This window comes from Zootoca vivipara, chromosome 11, assembly GCF_963506605.1.
Source record: "Zootoca vivipara chromosome 11, rZooViv1.1, whole genome shotgun sequence".
NCBI classification, from domain to species: domain Eukaryota; kingdom Metazoa; phylum Chordata; class Lepidosauria; order Squamata; family Lacertidae; genus Zootoca; species Zootoca vivipara.
The window spans coordinates 18503520-18522887 of NC_083286.1; the positions used below are offsets into that span (position 1 = coordinate 18503520).

The 19368-nt window shown below is 46.4% G+C and overlaps 1 protein-coding gene across 1 annotated transcript in view; it reads right to left on the bottom strand.

Moving 5' to 3' along the window:
* HSD17B4 (hydroxysteroid 17-beta dehydrogenase 4) overlaps nucleotides 1-19368 on the bottom strand; it is a 76947-nt gene that overhangs the window by 12143 nt on the left and 45436 nt on the right. Inside the window, exons 18-21 of the mRNA XM_035099591.2 lie at nucleotides 7133-7202; nucleotides 3655-3761; nucleotides 2940-3026; nucleotides 411-488 (exon numbers count right to left, since the gene is read on the bottom strand). Coding sequence (XP_034955482.2) covers nucleotides 411-488; nucleotides 2940-3026; nucleotides 3655-3761; nucleotides 7133-7202 — 342 coding nt within the window. The remainder of the gene's footprint in view (nucleotides 1-410; nucleotides 489-2939; nucleotides 3027-3654; nucleotides 3762-7132; nucleotides 7203-19368) is intronic.

The following is a 19368-nucleotide window of genomic DNA, read 5'->3' on the forward strand; positions in this document are numbered from 1 at the left end:
ATGGAATTGAACGTCTGTGGCAGCCATGTTTTCTGCAAACTGATAGGTTTGCTCAGCACAATCTCTAGAGGTCAAGTTAGAGAAAGTGATCTCAGTGGTTTGTATAAACCAAATTCATCCCCTGATGACTTGCAAAGCCAGGGTTTATGCAAAATTAAGCAAATGGATGCAAATTGGCTGGATTTAAATACATCACAGAAATTGTTTTCTGGGAGGGTGGAGGATTTGGGTCATAATGCAAAGGTTTGCTGCTATTATTGCCATTTCATGACTAACTTAAGTCTCTTCTGTTTTAATGTGTCTACTCTAAGCGTGACTAGATTTCTATCCAACTCATTTTCATTATTCAGTGTAGCATATAAACTGTTCATGAATTCATCATACAAAGCAACAACTCATACTTTTCCTACCTTAGCTGAAGGCTGTTCAGAGGATGAGGTGAGGTCGACATATGCTCCTCCAATTGCAACCTCCCCTGTCTCTTTGACCTGGGGGAAAAAATCAAATATAAGCAATTTCTACAGCACCAGCACGTGTTTGAAAAGTGTGAACATAAAATTATAAACAGAACAATAGCTGTATTAGAACAATTTAAAGATCTTCTTTGCATCTTAAATTACACAATTCAAATCTAGCAAAGGAACAGCTAATAGGAAAGGAAGGGTTGAAAAAGAAATCATTAAGCAAACTGTCCTAAAGCCAGAACCATTTTGCTTGCATCCTTTCAGAAAATCAAGTATGGCTTAATGAAAGAAACCCTAAGAACAATCAGTGACAATGTTCTGGTGGGTTAAAAAGCCACAAGAGCAGAGAGGAAATAATCAGTTCCAATCATTTCAAATATTAAATACAGACTTGTCAATGAAAGGGCTGCATGTTTTAGCCAAACATACTGTGTATGAATAAACATTGAGGGCAGGCTGCCAGTGTTTAACAAGCTGCTGCTATTTAATTGGCTCTAAAAAAAGGATAGGAAGAAAGAAAGAAAGAAAGTGTTGTTTGCTGCTTTTTACACCTTTATTTACTTTTAAATCTCGGGGGCAATCGCCGTTTTCAGTTTATCTACCTCTCTGGGTCTTTTATGAAATTAAGGGAACGAAAATGATTTCCAAAAAGAGATTATAGAACTACGAAGACTGGGGAAGAGACGCCAAGGGACTCAAGGTCAACAGAATTATCAAACACTCTCTTTACATGCATTTTCAAAGATGCCAACAAAGTCTGCCTTAAAAAATAATAGTATGCATGTGGGCTGGAAGAGATTGAGCACATTGAATTGAGGTCTTGAACAGCGATTCTAATTCTGCTTTCCAGAACCCTCAACCTTGTTTCTGACAAGAAAAAAAATAAATCTCGGGGGCAAAGGAAGTGGAGTACTGTAGCTATTCCGAAGTCCTGCGAGGACAAGTGATGGACTGTGGCTCAGGGGCCAAGCACAACTCTTGCATTCAGAAGGTCCCAGGTTGAATGTCTGGGATCTTTAGTTTAAAAGGAACAGGTTGCAGATGATAAGGAAAGACCTCCACCTGGGACCTTGGAGAGATGCTGGCAGATGAGATAACACTAGACTAGGTAGACAAACAGTACAACCTGATAGATGTAGCTTCTGATGCTCCTAGCCCTTACCTGCGCTTGTTCCCAGACGTCTTTAGTACAGAACTAACTTCCCACTTCCACACCCAATTTATGACCACATGTATTTCCTGCAAGGAGCATGAGGTGGCGTCTGAGGCTTCTGTCCCTGTCACAACAACCTTGTGAGGTAGGTTACACTGAGAGAAGGTGACTGGCCCATGGTCATTGGGTGAGCTTCATGGCTGAGTGGAGATTTGAACGTGGGTCTTGGCAGACACTATAAATGGTAAATTACACTGACTCTACTTCCAAGGTCTAATGTTACCCATGTCGTCAGTAGACTCAATCATTAGCCATAAATACACCTGGTTTCCCTAGTCAGCCCAAAACCCTTTGCTGCCTGAGTTAAAGGAAATAATAATAATAATAATAATAATAATAATAATAAATTAATAATAATATATTTATACCCCACCCATCTGGCTGGGTTTCCCCAGCCACTATGGGTGGCTCCCAACAGAATATTAAAAACACCAGGCATCCCCAAACTCGGCCCTCCAGATGTTTTGGGACTATAATTCCCACCATCCCTGACCACTGGTCCTGTTAGCTAGGGGTGATGGGAGTTGTAGTCCCAAAACATCTGGAGGGCCAAGTTTGGGGGTGCCTGAAAAACACAATAAAACATCAAACATTAAAAACTTCCCTAAAAAGATGTCTTCTAAAAGTCAGTTGTTTATTTCCTTGACATCTGATGGGAGGGCGTTCCACAGGGCGGATGCCACTACCAAGAAGGCCCTTTGCCTGGTTCCCTGTAACCTCACTTCTTGCAGTGAGGGATCTGCCAGAAGGCCCTCGGAGCGGGACCTGAGTGTCCAGACTGGACGATGGGGGTGGAGATGCTCCTTCAGGTATACTGGGCCAACGTTGCTTAGAGCTTTAAAGGTCAACACCAACCCTTTGAATTGTGCTCGGAAACATACTGGGAGCCAATGTAGGTCTTTCAGGACCAGTGTTATATGCTTGCAGGAGCCACTCCCAGTCACCAGTCTAGCTGCCGCATTCAGGGTTAGTTGTAGTTTCTGGGTCACCTTCAAAGGTAGCCCCACGTAGAGCGCATTGCAGTAGTCCAAGCGGGAGATAACCAGAGCATGCACCACTCTGGAGAGACACAAGCGTGGTTCTTTGTCATGGGATCTTTACAGATACTCTCCGAGGAGATGGGGGAACTATATGTTAGCTGCATACAATTTCATCCACTCAATCCCCACCGAAATGAATGGGATTTTTGCGCGCAGGAAGGGATCCATTCTAGGGTACTGTTTTGTTTTAACTGCCACAAATCTTGGTTGCACCCTACTGACCTTGGTCTGAAGATGAATCCTGTTTCCTTCCTTCCACATCTCTGTTTGCAAAGTTTGTCCCGGGTAAACCGGTTTTGCAAAACGCACCTAACACAAAGAAAAAACAGGAATGCTTTAACAGGGATTTGGGGGTGGGGAGAGAAATCCTATGAAATATTAAAAACACTTTGCTATGGCCGTTTACTGCTGTTATCCCTCACATTCACTTTTAAGTGTTTGCTTGTGGAAAGATGAACTATTTGGATTACTCAGCTTAAACACTGCCACCAAAGTCGACAAGCCCCATCCCCTAAAGACCATTAAGACTGTGGAAAGAGCTGGAGGAGCCTAATTTCCCTTTATTTTAAGGGCAGCATCAACAAGCCTGCCCCAATGGAACTGTAAACAACTTCTCTAAAATATGTTTGTAAGCCACTACGCAAATTGTGTTGTATTATGTAAATTGCTTCGAAAACTTTGTGGCTGAAAAAAAAAAGACAAGTACTTACTGCAAATAAACAGAACAAGAAAAAGGACAGTGTAATTGAGGCGTTTCTAATGTACATTAATAGCAAACGAAACGTACAGTGTATGTAAAACACGCAAGGTAACATCAAATCAAGTGTCAACGTGACACAACGAATCGTATTTTATGTCTGCATCTTAAGTACAATTAAGAAATCTAGTCTTCAGCTCGCAATGAACACAAAATATCCCAGGAGAAGCATTAACAGACCTTAATTGCCTTGAACTTGGTCACATCGTTATTTGCAAAGTGTTTCAAAACATGCCTGGCAGCAAATCCGAAAGAACAAAGTCCATGCAATATGGGCTTCTGAAATCCTATTCAGAGAATACAAATAAAGTGTTGTATTTCTTGCAAAAACATGTCTACATTTAGAAATGCGCTCCAAGAATCATCTGCATTTAAGTCATACTCTGCTAAAGGCCTTTTCAGGAATTAGTGGCTTGGGGAGGCAATACTGGTTCATTTGGGGGGGGGGGTTGCCACATAGGTCACATGACTCTACTAGCCACTCTCATGATGAGGATACCCCAATATCCCAGGGCTCTCAGTTGCCTCCAGATAGAAAAGGCCACTGCAGAACTTCGTCTTCACCATGCAAGGGACTGGAGGAATTTGCACAACTTTGAAGGTGAGGCTAAATTTGTGGCTCCAACGTCCAATGTGGCCTCTACAAGCCAGTAACACCTGAAGAGGATGTTAACCAAAAACGGGATAAGCAGAGATGCTCAGATAAAATGTCCGCAGTATCGCATCCTCTTATGACCTTTATAAAGCCTGGAGACACTTCACCCCATTTTTTATAAAAAGGCAAACCGATTATTAAGAAGGGGCTATTTGGCTAGGCAGAAAAGATATTCATTGGCTCATGGTTTGATTTTAGATACAATGCAAAAAATGATGATTTTGCTCTTAGCATCTGAAGTTTGCCTCTTCCTTAAGATCAGCTTGTGAGATCTTTTCCTGGATTTCCCCATATATACAGCCCGGCTCAGTATACATGAAGGAGCGTCTCTACCGCCATTGTTCAGCCTGGACACTGAAGTTCAGCTCCGAGGGCCTTCTGGGAGTTCCCTCACTGCGAGAAGTGAGGTTACAGGTAGGGTTGCCAGACTCAATAGAGGACAGGACTTCTGTGCCTTTAATTGCCCTGCTCTCTTTTGAGTCTGGAAACCTTAAAGAGAAACCAGCAGGCCCTTTGCTTGGAAATTAAACAAAGGGTCTGCTGGTTTCTCTTTAAGGTTTCCAGACTCAAAAGAGAGCAGGGCAATTAAAGGCACAGAAGTCCTGTCCTCTATTGAGTCTGGCAACCCTAGTTACAGGGAACCAGACAGATGGCCTTTTCGGTAGTGGCACCCGCCCTGTGGAAAGCCCTCCCACCAGATGTCAAGGAAATACAACTACCTGAATTTTAGAAGACATCTGAAGGCAACCCTGTATCAGGAAGTTTCTAATGTTTGATGTTTTATCGTGTTTTTAATATTTGGGCCATTTTAAAATGAGGCTGCATTTTGAAACAATTTTTAAATCTAAATTGTATTTTAATCTGCATTTTAATCAATTGTTTTTCTTTCTTTTATGTTTTATTGTAATTTTATTGATGTCAGCCGCCCTGAGCCCGGCTCTCACTGGGGAGGGTGGGGTATAAATAAAATTATATTCTTATTCTTTTCTGTTGGGAGCTGCTCAGAGTGGCTGGGGAAACCTAGCCAGATGGGCAGGGTATAAATAATAACTATTATTATCATCATCATCTTCGTAGAGTACCAGTGGTACCTTGGGTTACAAACACCTTGGGTTACAAACACTTCAGGTTACAAACTCCGCTAACCCGGAAATAGTACCTCGGGTTAAGAACTTTGCCCCGAGATGAGAACAGAAATTGTGCGGTGGCAGCGCAGCGGCAGCGGGAGGCCCCATTAGCTGAAGTGGAACCTCAGGTTAAGAACGGTTTCAGGTTAAGAACGGACCTCCGGAACGAATTAAGTTTGTAACCCGAGGTACTACTGTAGTTATATGGCAGACTAGGTATATGAGAGAGTGAGAGTGAGACAGACAGACAGACAGCGAGTGTCTAGTGACTTCCCATTAATGGAACATTGTTCCCAGTAAGTCTTGAACGGCACAAGTTTTGTAGCATTCTTGGCACCAAGTAAAATGTTCAATTCCCCAATGTTTTAGGTGCTCGATGATGGTTGATTTCATTAGCACTGCTATTTCTGCTGTTTTAGTCGGTTTTCAAATTTTGTTTAGTTTTGTTATTGGGTTGGGTTATATGTTTTGTTTATCATGAACAGCTGCATTTGGTGCTTTTACAACATTAAGGTGGAATACAAATGTGATCTTCAGATAAAGGGAGGTGTGGGAGCAAAGAAAAGAGGGAAAATAACAAATTTGGATAAAATGGAATCTGAGGTACCTATCAGCCATAATGATGGGTCACAAATAGCTGGGAAGAATTAACCTTTCGCTCAATCTGCGTGCACCTATATATAGCAAAGTGAGGGAACCATATGCAATTGCTTTCAAATTTAATCCTTTTCCAGAAGGGTAGTAAAAACAGCAGTGCATCCTGTGGCCCCTTTAAAACTAACAAATCTATTTTGGCATCAGTTTTCGTGGACTACAGTCCACCTCATCAATTCATAACATTTTTGTTTTGTTTTTAACAGGCCACAAGAGGCTTTATTGTTTTGAATTATCACAACATGATACCAGCTCCTAAAAATCTGAAGCATTCTTACAGCCTTCTCTGTGACCACTGCTGTGTTTTTTTTTTAAAAAAAATTGATAGGAAATTCCAACAGAAGTATGAAAATGATGTACCGCAAGAAACCAAGCACGTACAGCCTGCCAGCACATAGTTATAGTTTTATGTTTACATTCATTGTAATTATGCGTGCTATACTGGCAACTCTCCATATAGTGGACAGACAAGGCACAAAGAGGTCAATTTTTGCCACACAGGAACACAGGGTATTTCAGTATACTCGAGCAGACTTTGGACTTCTGTTTCTTGCTACGCTTTATAGAAAACCACATTTGAAAAGTTTTATTCGCGTGTGACACTGATAAAAGCTGCCTTCACCCATGCACATGTAAAAGAGTGCGTGCTTGGTGATTTGTACAGCTCAGTTCTTGAGTACACATGAACAAAGATTCTTTACTTTTTGAACGTTAGGTGTGACTAGTTGTACAAGTGTGGCAGCTCAACTTTTTTGTACACAGATTGCACCCTTGCTGAATGTGAACACCCCCTAAACTGTGTCTGATGCGCCATTGCTATTCAAATAAAAAGCTAAAAAAAATAAAATAAAATGCAGCGGACATGCTCAGTGCCTAAGCGTAGCTATCTGAATTTTGGTTTATATATTCCTCATGGGAGCAAGGTTCCAAAGCAAACTAAATGAAAGGCAGGAAAAGAGAACTACAAATTGCAATCTTGCCACCTGGAAAGTGGTAGAATGAAACAATTGGTTTAGAACTCAAAATTATGGGAAAGCTACCTATACTTCAAAAATACCAGTTACCAGCTGAAAATTCAACATTTGGTTAATTTTTAATTTCGGGGTAGCAGTTGTCAATTCTCAAACCTTGAATGCAATTTTTTTAAAAAAAAAATTTGCTGAAAAAGCACTTGTGACTCGTATCAATAAAATAAAGCAAAAGAGAGTTCCTTCAAACTTACCTCCAAGGGCAGCAAAACCAGGTTCAATGTGTAAAGGATTCCAATCTCCACTCAGGCGATACAAAGCAGCCTATGGATAAAAATAATAATAAATATTAGGAATCATTAAACAACTGGAAACAGCTCCAACATGTTTTTTTTCCATTGCCAGGAGCCCAATTTATTTATTTATATGCCAAACAATTGATATTCTTTCCATACTGCCTAGAAATGTTCAAGGAATGTTATGGCCAGCATCATAGAACAAAACAATTAATATCCAAAGAACCTCACAATGAATTGGAGCAAGCAAAACACAGAAAGGAGATGTCTGTCCTAAGACACCATAATAAAACATAATTTGCTCAGGACAGCTGCGTTCCTTGACCCAGTAGGGTAGACAGGCCAGGTTGAAGACAAGATGTGTTGGGGGGGTGGGGCATGAAATTACCATTCCCCATAACTTCTTCATACTGCAGTGCCCGAATAAATGCCCACCTCAATGTGCCAAGGCAGAAGGGCAGTGGAGAGAGAAAAACAACCTTCATTTTAAAGCATCTGCTCAAATGATTCATAACTACTAGTAATCCAATAGAACAAGACATGCCATTTGTGTTCATCTTAAATAAAGAACTGAATTCAGAGCTCCGTTTTTAGGTGAGGTCTGCAACAAAATGTTGCTGCTCAGGGTCTCCAGCCAGCCATTCCATTCCCCTTTCCTGCAGGCTCCCCTTCAAAGAGTCAGCCTACTGAGCATGCTCAGATCACCTTTTTTTTTGTCTTAAAATGTTTTTATTAGTTCTGCAAACATTAGGGTTCTGCACACTTGCTGTCATCTCTCGCAGGTGTGGATAGTGCCCATTTTGGGTTACATAAGGATTAGCACCCAAGAAAATGAGAGCTTGCTGTTGTACATAGACAGAATTAGTGTGTGTGTGTGTGTGTGTGTGTTGTGCACGCCTTTGTGGTTGCACCGAAGTCATATTTAAAGACACTTCTTCAAAATCAAGGGAGATATTGTATATATAGCCAAGAGCCACAGAATTTCAGTATTTGTTACTTTCACAGGAACCTTCAGCATTCAGAGATTCATTCATGTCTCTTCTTATTGCTTTTCACTCCTCAGACTGATCCTTTGGGCAGCCCGTAGTCTGTGTATGCACACTGTACGCTTTCCCATACGCTACCTGATTACACGTGTGACTGAACAAAACTCAAGCTTATGCATGGGATTTTTTTTTTTACCATAGTACAAATGCTTTTTTATTGCTGCAAAGTTTAAAGAGAGCTACGAGCACATCATTTCTGACTTTTTCAGAATCACTCCTCCTTTTTGGAAGTTGTGACTCCGGGGTCAAATGGACAGATAACACCCAAGCTGTCTAAACAACAGACAATTTCTAACATCCATAAACACCAACACTACAAGGTTATACTGACTCGAAAGGATCAAGTCAGTGAGGCTGTTAGAACATGGCTCAAGATTGATCATTCGGGGACATTCCACAAGTAATCCTGTCCCTCTCTATTTGTTTATTAATAGCAAGGATGGGAATGTCTGGCCCTCTAGAACAGTGGTTTCCCAACCTTTTTTGGGCAATGCTCTACCTAAGCACCTCTAAAATCCTGATGATCCCCCCATGACATATAATTCTTATTATTCAAAGAGTGAACTCCTATTCACGTGGACGCAGGTGACGCTGTGGGTTATATCAGAAGGTTGGTGGTTTGAATCCCCACAATGGGGTGAGCTCCCGTTGCTCAGTCCCAGCTCCTGCCAATCTAGCAGTTCGAAAGCACGAAGTACAAGTAAATAAATAGGTACCACTCCGGCGGGAAGGTAAACGGCATTTCCGTGCGCTGCTCTGGTTCGCCAGAAGTGGCTTAGTCATGCTGGCCACATGACCCGGAAGCTGTACCCGGCTCCCTCAGCCAGTAAAGCAAGATGAGCGCCGCAACCCCAGAGTTGTCCACGACTGGACCTAACGGTCAGGGGTCCCTTTACCTTTATTCACGTGGAGGAAGCCTAAAAGGCCATTAACTGTTAATAACTCGTTCTCAAATTGCCCCCCTTAAAAATCAAATTGCCCCCCTGTGGGGCGTGTGCCCCAAATTGGGAACCATGGCTCTAGAAGTTGTTGAACTCCAATTCACATCAGCTCCAGGAAGAGAGCGATGGAGGACTCATAGGTTCTGTGCTGGTATGACCCAACTCTGGCTTATGAACACAGTGTGGTGGGTCTCAATTTGCATACCCTGTCTGCTTATGAGTCCGAATTCAGTTTGCCCACCACAGAAGCATAGAAGAAGAAGAGGAGGAGGAGGAGGAGTTTGGATTTGATATCCCACTTTATCCCTACCCTAAGGAGTCTCAAAGCGGCTAACATTCTCCTTTCCCTTCCTCCCCCACAACAAACACTCTGTGAGGTGAGTGGGGCTGAGAGACTTCAGAGAAGTGTGACTAGCCCAAGGTCACCCAGCAGTTGCATTTGGAGGGTGGATGGACTGCTAATCCACACTTGCCTCTTGAGATGGAGCCACTGTGAAGATACAGGCACAGAACAGCTGTTTCACATGGACAACAACTCCTACCAGGGCAACAAGCGTTTAGTAAATCTCCTAACTTAACAATATCCCAACTTGTTACTTCTTCTTTATGTTTCTATTATAGCTGTGCCAATGATGCCATATGGGGAATGGAATCTTCTGAACTGTGTCTTAATTCAACAAGTAAACAGTCTTTAAAAAATACAAGACTTTGCAAAGGCAGAGATGCAAAAAGCTCTGACTTCTGCACTGCTCCAACAATGACATTATTTCAATTAGCATATAAAAACCGATCTGTCTTTAGACCATAACAAAAGTCAATTGATTAGCAGCATTAGACTGAAGTTGGTCATAATATGGTTGGATTGCTCGCCAATTAATAACACAAATTGTCAAGTTTTATTTCCTAACAATTTAGGAGTTCTGCCAGATCAAAAGAGGAAAGGCAATATTCAACCTGTCGGCATCAATTTTTCAGGCTTGCCTGCTGTCAACAATAAAGGTCACTGGCAAAACTAAGGGAAACGGCAATCTTGTTATACAATCACATAGTGTTTTATGAATGGGTAGGGTGGGGTCTGTCACAATAGCAGGTATTCCAATACAATATATCTCCATACTGAAAATAATTTTTCTCTGGAGAAGCATGCAATACTTTGGTAATAAAATACAGATACTTAGGGGCAGAGGACCCAACTAAAAGAACTGCATCTTTAACTTTTGGCAAAAAGAAAGAAAGAAAGAAAGATTGTGTGTCAATTTGATCTGGAACTAGAACGTGAAGGGGGGTGGAAATGTTAATTTTATCTTTGTGACATTTTCCTGAAGAGAAAACTGTCAATCTCTAAGGGGTCCAATATAGTACCACCAGTGTATATGACACAGTAGTTCAGCCTGGACACTGAGGTCCAGCTCTGAGGTCCTCTGGAGGTTCCCTCACTGTGAGAAGTGAGGTTACAGAGATCGGCTACGAGTGATCGCCAAAGAAGAAGAAGAGGAGGAGGAACACTCTCCCGTCAGATGTCAAGGAAATAAACAAGTATTTTTTAAAATAATATTTTTATTGAGTTTTACAAGATTTTTTTTTAAAAAAAATACAAAAAGTAGCAACCAATATAAACCCTAAAATTCTTCACATATAACTAGCAATAATATAAAAAGAAAAAAAGAAAAAAAGGTTATTCATATTACACAACTTCAAATCTAAACATTTCGGACTTCCTCATTTCCCCCTCTTGAGTTCTAAATAATTCCCTAACTCATGCAGTTTCCAATTCTAAACTCACATTCTTTCTTCCAAATTATAACTTCTTTTTAACTATTATCCCTTCACACAACACATTGCTATTTTTTACCTAATATTCACTACCCTTTACCCAAAAATATTCAAACTAGACTATCAAATTCTTTTACCCCCTTATTCTTCCTACCCAGGAAACTAAATCTACCCCCCTTCCCTGGAGTCGGTGTCTCCAGAGGCATCAGCCAGTCCTTAATACATTCCGGATTCAAACCATTTTTTATCCGTCAATACAAATTAATACAATTCTCCCTCACCCCACTCCTGTTTTGTCCCAATCTAGATTTTGTTGAACCCTTTCCCCCCTCTTCTGTATTTCCCACACTTTGTTTCCAATCTCTTTATCTTTCTGCCCCCCACCTACTTGCTTCTGCCCCTCTCTCACAGGGGTAATAACCTTTTTGTCTTTCCCTTGGGGGGGGGCTTTTGGATCCCAACCCTTCCCTGCTTCACCTCTCCCACCAGTGAAACAGTGGTTTCTTCTTGATGCCCTCCCTGTTCCCCCTCTCCCACCGGTGGAACAGTGGTTTCTTCTTCCTCTTCCTCCCTTTCATATATCAAGTCTGTTGGTTCAGCAAATTGTCCTTCAAATTTGTGTTTCTCAACTTCTGGGATTTCCCCATAAGTCACTACGACACCTTCATGCATCTCTAGTCCTATTTCTTGTCCCTTTTCTTGCTTACTAAGTTCAAATGGTTCATCTATTTCCATGCTCAAAACTGGTATTTCCACAGTCTTATCCACCAAAAGCCATGTATCCAGTTTAGAAATTCTCACCTCCTCTGTCAATTCCAGAATTGTTTTCAATATCAATAAATCCCCGTATGTGTCTTCTTCACCGCCATCCAGAACTTTCTCTCCCAGCTCCATGCCACATTCCTTCTCCATGTTTGTAATGAACAGGAAGTGGTGTTGTTGTTGTTCTTACATTTTTTTATCCATTGCAGAAAAAAAAAGAGTATAAAACCAATTTGGTCTGGATCTCACCTTTAATTCTTTTCTTTTTCTCTTCTCCAAGTCGATTCTGAGCAGCCTTGTAGTTGTTGTTTTTAGCAGAAGTCCTCTTTATCTATCTGCAGCTCTCAGCCTCTCATTCTCAGACAGGCACATTCCTTTCTATTGTGATGTCACAAAGAGAACTAGCCGATACTTCCTTTGACCCGGCTCCAAGTTCACAGAGGTGTTTTTTCTCGTCAGATCTGTCTTTTGCAGAGGTTGAATAAACATTTCACTTTTCCCTTTACTCTGCATCAGGGAAAAGTTCTATAAAAAAGCATTTCTGGGTTTTCCAAGCTTACTGCTTCAGTCCATCCTCAATTAGGGGGGGCTGACTCCCTTTTTATGCCTCCTCCCAATGCCAAATTCTTGCTCTAATCAACAAATTTTTGACTTACTTAGTCCAGATTATGACTTTTTTCAGGAAGAATCCACCGCTTGCTGGCTGTAGGCTCGGGGCTTCGCTCTCTGGAGGTAACGATGGTGCCCAAAATGGCTCCCGCAACTGCCACTCCGCTGGCTCTCGGGGGCTCTACTGAGCTTCCCAGGCAGCGGAGGAGTCGCTTTCGGAGCTCCGCCGGGCTAGCTATGCCCCCTGGACGCTCAACCAGGGGTTTAATGGGGATCCGCGTGCCCCCGCTGATTTCCTCCCCCCCTCCACGATGCCAGAGACCTCGGCGCTTGAGGTCTCTGCGCCTCCATGCCAGCGCGGCAGACTGGAAGTGGAAATAAACAACTATCTGACTTTTAGAAGATATCTGAAGGCAGGAAAGTTTTTAAAGTTTGATGTTTTACTGTATTTGATGTTTTAGTTTGTTGGAAGCCGTGTGGAATGGCTGGGGCAACCCGGCCAGATGGGTGGCAAACAAGCAAGCAAATAAATGGGCTAGCAATGAAAGAAAGGCTAGCTCCAAGGAGTTTATAATCTTTACCACTGTCAGCATTTAAATAGAAGGGAGGGGGCAATGGTAACTGTGAGGGACAAGGGATACAGGGAAGTCCCTCCCATCTTAAGTTCCAGCCCATCCCCAAGCGCTGGAGAGAGTAAGGAGAGCTCTGCCTCCAGCGGAGAGTCAGGAAGTGGTGTCCGAGGCTCAGGCAAGGTTGTGGAGCCCATGCCTCAGGTGGGACAGGAAGTTGGACGCACGGGGGGGAGGCCAATCCCCCCAACTCCCGAATTGCGACGCAAACGTAGGGGGAAGAGGTTGGGTCTGCCAAAGCTTTGGTGCTGGAAGAAAACGCGCCAATCGCCATTCGGAGGTTCTGACACCTCACCTTAAGGATGCATTTTTACTGCTCTGAACACTGTAAATAATCAGCACTTAATAAAAGCCTTAAAAGACCATGCTGGAGTCGTTACTCTAGAGTAGCCATATCAGGCCCTCTGACAGCAACCTCCGAATCTTTTTTTGGCTACTTTGGAGTGCAGCGATGAGCGCTCAAGAGGCTGAGCAGTGGAGGCTGGAGGCCGAAGCAGCGAAGCAGGAGCTACGGAACCTCACAGCGCAGGCACAGCAGCAATTGCATGCCGCTCAGGAGGAAGCGCGAGGGGCGCAGGAGGAGCTGAACAAGCTGGTGGACCAGGTGAGGACAAAAGAGGAGACTGAGAAACAGCTAAGGGTGATGGTATTGGATCTGCAGAAAAAGTTGGAAGAGGAGAAAGCCGCTAGAGGTGGGGGGGCGCCCCAGCCGCAGCTAGTCCAAGTGAGAAGGGGACAGAGCCTAGTCACCAAGTATAGCGGCGACCCTAGGGAGTACCTAGGATTCGAGACAGAAATAAATTATGCGCTGGAATTGCATGCAGCAGAATTCCCAGATGACGCGCACAGAGTCTCCTTTATCATAGAGCATTTGACGGGGGCCGCCCGGGAATGGGTAAGACCGCTCATCACGCAAAAAAATCCTTGCATGAAGAACGCAAAATTATTTCTAGAAGCTTTAAAAATAATGTACGCTAGTGACAGTGAAATGGAGGCCACTAAACAGGAGCTTCATAACTTAACACAAGGAAAATTGACAGTGAGGGACTACTGGGCGAGATTCACCATGCTGGTGCACAAACTGGGGTGGGATCTGCAAAGTGAGCCAGTGAAATCAGCCTTCTACCTGGGTTTGCATGCAGATGTTAAGGATGAGCTGGCAAGAGGTCCTAGACCGCGGACTATGGATGAGTTAAGCAAAGCGGCGCTAGCGGTGGGGGTGAGACAGGAATCCAGATGGTATGACAAACAAGCGACGCGCGCAGCAAAACCTTGGTTCCCACGCTCCCAGGACAGACCACATCACCAAACCCCACCCCAGGGACCACCCCCAGACCCGCCCAGACCAAGCCCAGAGCCAGAACCGATGGAGATCGGTGGAGCGCGCGCGCGGGCTTTTCAAACCCCGGCGGCGCCAAGACGCTAGGAGGGAAGGGGCGGGAATTGCTTTCTCTGCAACTCCCCCCGGCATCGCGTCAGAGACTGCCCTCATCGCAGAGAGTGGCAAGGAAAGGCGGGAACGGTTGTACCTTCCCCCACTGAAGCAGCACCACAGCAGGGAAACGAGACAGCCTGGCTGCAGGAGACAAGGGGCAGCAGCCAGGCACAGTCAGCAGACAACAGCCCCAGCCCGCCCACCCGCACAGAGAGGAGCAGAGCCAGCCCACCCCTCCCAGAGCAGGAGTGGTTCTAGAAGTCACGCTAACGCTCCCAAATGGCTATCCCCTGACTGTCCTTGCCTTAATTGACAGTGGTGCCTCAGCCAACTTCTTCTCGAGAAACTTTGCAGAAGAGCACCAGATCCAGCTTCTGCAGCTGGATTTTCCCCTGCACGTAGCCACCATTGACGGCAGAGAGTTGCTGGGAGGGGCCATCACTCATCAAACCCCCCCCCATGAGAATGACGGTGGGAAGGCACTCAGAGACACTGGCTTTCAACGTCACAACCATCTCAGACCCCCCCATCGTTTTGGGAATGAGCTGGCTGGCGCGCCACGACCCCTCCATAAGTTGGCACCAGAGATGCATCACGTTTGGGTCGGACTTTTGTCTGGAACATTGCATGCAGCACCAACCAGGGGAGGGGCCTCCAATAGCCACGGTGGCCACCATGCATGTCAAAGGGGGTGAGGCGATACCCAAGCAGTACTGGGACCTGCAGGAGGTCTTCAGCGAAGCGGAGTCCGACCACCTACCCCCACACAGGTCTTTCGACTGCCAGATCAACCTGGTACCAGGGGCAACGATACCCCCAGCCAAGCTGTACGCCATGTCAGATCAGGAACTCGAGGATTTGCGTGCGTTCATAGACAAGAACCTCAAACGGGGGTTCATCAGAGAAAGCAAGGCAGCAGGAGGCAGCCCGGTCTTCTGGGTGGACAAGAAAGACACGCAACAGCGCCGTCTTGTGGTGGATTTCAGACGGCTCAACTCAGTGACAGAGCCAGTGGCTTTCCCCATGCCCAGAGTGGACGATCTCCTGACAGCGGCACGCAGGGGCAAGATTTTCACCAAGCTAGACCTGAGGGGGGCGTACAACTTGATCAGGATCCGGGAAGGCGATGAGTGGAAAACCACGATGTTCACACCTCTGGGCTCTTTTGAATATCTGGTGATGCCCTTCGGGTTGCAAGGGGGCTCAGCATGCTTCCAGGCCTTCATGCACCACGTCCTGGGGTCCCTTCTCTTCAAGAACTGCCTGGTCTTCCTGGATGACATCCTTATCTATTCCGCTGACCCAGTGCAACATGTGAAGGATGTCAGGGAGGTGTTGCAACGCCTGAAGGAGAACCACCTGTATGTGAAGCTGGAGAAGTGCAAGTTCCACACCAGGGAAGTGGACTTCCTGGGCTACAAGCTGTCAGACAAGGGGCTGGCGATGGACAAGGACAAGGTGCAGGCCATCCTGGACTGGCACAGCCCCAGGACGCGCAAAGATGCCCAACGCCTCCTAAGATTCGCCAACTTCTACAGGAAATTCATCAAGAACTTCTCGCGGGTTACGGCTCCCATCACGGACTGCCTGAGAGGCAAGCAGAAGTTCAGGTGGACGCCAGAGGCGCAAGCAGCGTTCGAAAGCCTCAAAAGGGTGTTCGCGTCCGACCAGAACCTGTTCCACGTAGTGCAGGATGCGCCCCTACGCATTGAGACCGATGCTTCGGACCGGGCTTTGGGAGCGATCCTGTTGCAACTGGACGCCAACAGAGAGTGGAGACCTTGTGCCTTCTTCTCCAGGAAGCTGACACAGCCTGAACGCAACTACACGGTGTTTGATAGGGAACTTCTTGCGATCCACGCTGCTTTCCAGCACTGGCGACACTTCCTGGTGGGCGCCAAGCACCCCATCCAGGTGTGCACAGACCACAAGAACCTGGAGTTCTGGAGAACGGCCAGGGTGCTCAACCAGCGACAGATACGGTGGGCAGAGTTCTTCTCGAACTTCAACTTCTCCATCCACTACATCCCGGGGGAGCAGAATGTCAGGGCGGATGCCCTCTCCCGCAAACCAGAGTACATGGAGCAGGAGTTGCCACCAGCGCCCAGGCACATTTTCCCCCCATCAGCATGGTCATGCGGAGCAGCAGTGGTGAGCGAGGCAGAACTCACCGCACTGACGGCAGCAGATGAGTTTGCCTCCCGCATCTTCAGAGAGCTGCGAGGGGGGAGGGAGCAGGCTAAAGACTTTGAGGAAAGGAGGGGTTTGCTTTTTTACAGGGGAGCCCTGTACCTGCCCACCAAACAGCTGAGAGGTAAGGTCCTCAAGCAGATGCACGACAACCCAACGGCGGGTCATTTCGGAAGGGACAAAACCACTCACCTAGTTATGAGACACTTCTGGTGGCCAGGGGTGCGGGAGGATGTGAGGGATTATGTAAGGGGCTGTGACACCTGCCAGCGAGCAAAGGTGGTCAGAGCGCCACCAGCAGGTTTGCTGGAGCCCTTAGCCACACCGCACAGGCCGTGGGAAGTAGTGTCCATGGACTTCATCACAGACCTGCTGTCGTCCAGGGGCAAGACCGCAGTGTTGGTGGTGGTGGACCTCATGTCCAAAATGTGCCACTTTATACCGTGTGCCAGGGCGGTCTCGGCAGAAGAGACGGCCAAACTGTTTGTTGACCACGTATTCAGACTGCATGGATTGCCTTTAAGAGTTATTTCGGATCGTGGCCGCCAATTTGTTTCCAGGTTCTGGCGGCGGCTAATGAACCTCCTGCAGGTGGAGGTCAGTTTGTCTACGGCTCGGCACCCGCAGACCAATGGACAGGCGGAGCGGGTCAACGCCATTCTGCAGCAGTACCTGAGATGTTACGTCAGCCAGAGGCAAACGGACTGGGTGGATCGCCTGCCACTGGCAGAATTTGCCTACAACAATGCGGTGCACGTCTCCACAGGGGTGTCGCCCTTTAAGGCCAACTACGGGCGCGACCTCAGATCTTTCCCGGAGAGGGAGGGGGAGGAGGAGGAAGAGGGCCCACAGGCAGAGGATTGGGCAGAGGACCTGGAGACGGTGCACCAGCAGCTCAGAGAACACTTGGAGAGGGCCAAGGAAGCGTACAAGAAGGGGGCAGATCGCCACAGGCGACCGGGAGAGGTCATCAGGGTGGGGGACAAGGTTTGGTTATCCTCGGAAGGTCTTCCCACCAGGGGGCGATGCAAGAAGTTAGCACCCAGGAGGCTGGGCCCCTTCACGGTCACGCAACAGGTCAACCCGGTAGCCTTCAGGCTAGCACTGCCTGAGGACATGAGAGTGCACCAAGTGTTTCATAGATCACTGCTGTCGCCGTACAGAGAAAGTACTAGGTTCAGGGACAGCGATCAGCCTCCAGAGGGAGGGGGGGAGACGGGAAACGCCCGCCAGCTCAATGAGGCAACTGAGATTTTAGACTCAAGGAGAGGGGTGAGAGGGCTGGAGTACCTGATAGCATGGGAGGACACTCCGCCGTCCCACAATGAGTGGATACCAGCCACGGAAGTACCTGAGGAATTTTTAGTAGAAGAGTTCCACGCCCTGTTCCCCCACAGGCCCAAGCCCTGGCACATGGAAAGGGAGGAAGAGGGGGAGGGGCGGGAGGAAGGGATCGCAGGCAGCAGCTCTCCATGGAGATGGGAAGCGGAATTTGAGGATACGGAAGAAGAGGTGTGGGTTTCACCGAGGTCGACGACGTCAGAGGCAGGAGAGGACTGGCAGAACATTTTTACTCCCACCAGCTCTGACGCCACTGACTTCTTGGGATTCCCGTCTTCTCAGGGGGAGGGGGAAAGATCGCCGGATTGGGGGGAAATTTTTACACCCACAGGCTCGGATGCCACAGACTTCTTGGGGTTTCACTCGTCCCCAGCAAGCAGAGAGCCCCTAGGGAGGGGGGGAGGAGCCTGGGAGGGGGGTGGATGTGAGGGACAAGGGATACAGGGAAGTCCCTCCCATCTTAAGTTCCAGCCCATCCCCAAGCGCTGGAGAGAGTAAGGAGAGCTCTGCCTCCAGCGGAGAGTCAGGAAGTGGTGTCCGAGGCTCAGGCAAGGTTGTGGAGCCCATGCCTCAGGTGGGACAGGAAGTTGGACGCACGGGGGGGGGGAGGCCAATCCCCCCAACTCCCGAATTGCGACGCAAACGTAGGGGGAAGAGGTTGGGTCTGCCAAAGCTTTGGTGCTGGAAGAAAACGCGCCAATCGCCATTCGGAGGTTCTGACACCTCACCTTAAGGATGCATTTTTACTGCTCTGAACACTGTAAATAATCAGCACTTAATAAAAGCCTTAAAAGACCATGCTGGAGTCGTTACTCTAGAGTAGCCATATCAGGCCCTCTGACAGTAACCAACAACAGATAGGCAAGAGATGCATAAAAGCCTAAAATGATACATCTTTGGTAGATACCTGACAATATAAAGAAGCAGTTCAGAGTTAATGCTTCCCTGCATAGCAAGGCTTCAGTATGTGGTAAAATTAGCCCACCAGGGAGAATGCTATGTGAAAGCTTCATTTTCTTTCTGATAATGCTCGTTTACAAAGCACAGGAAGAGAAGTGAAAAGTGCAATCCACCCACCCCCAAGCTGGCAGGCTAAAGTGGTACAGTGCAAAACTCTTATCACCCCTCCATCAAATAATTCATTTTGCCCAGTGCACAGAACAGCTCTCAGTTCTCATACTCAGCCTGCAAGTGTAGGCATGGAAGCTGTTTTGCACCTAAACTGCATTGCAAGAGTAGGCCCGTAATACACAGGATGAGCCCAACTTGCAGCTACTTCCCATGCTAGCATCAACTCCTTCACAAACAGAGTTAACACAGGAATTGGAGCGAGCCGCAAGGTGTTCCTGTCCAAGATTTCTCACTTTACCTTGGGCTGCAAGAAGAGAAGTTCCACTGCACTGGGATGAAATGAACACTCTTGGTCTAAGATTTATTCCAGAAACCAACTGTTGGAGTGCACAATTCC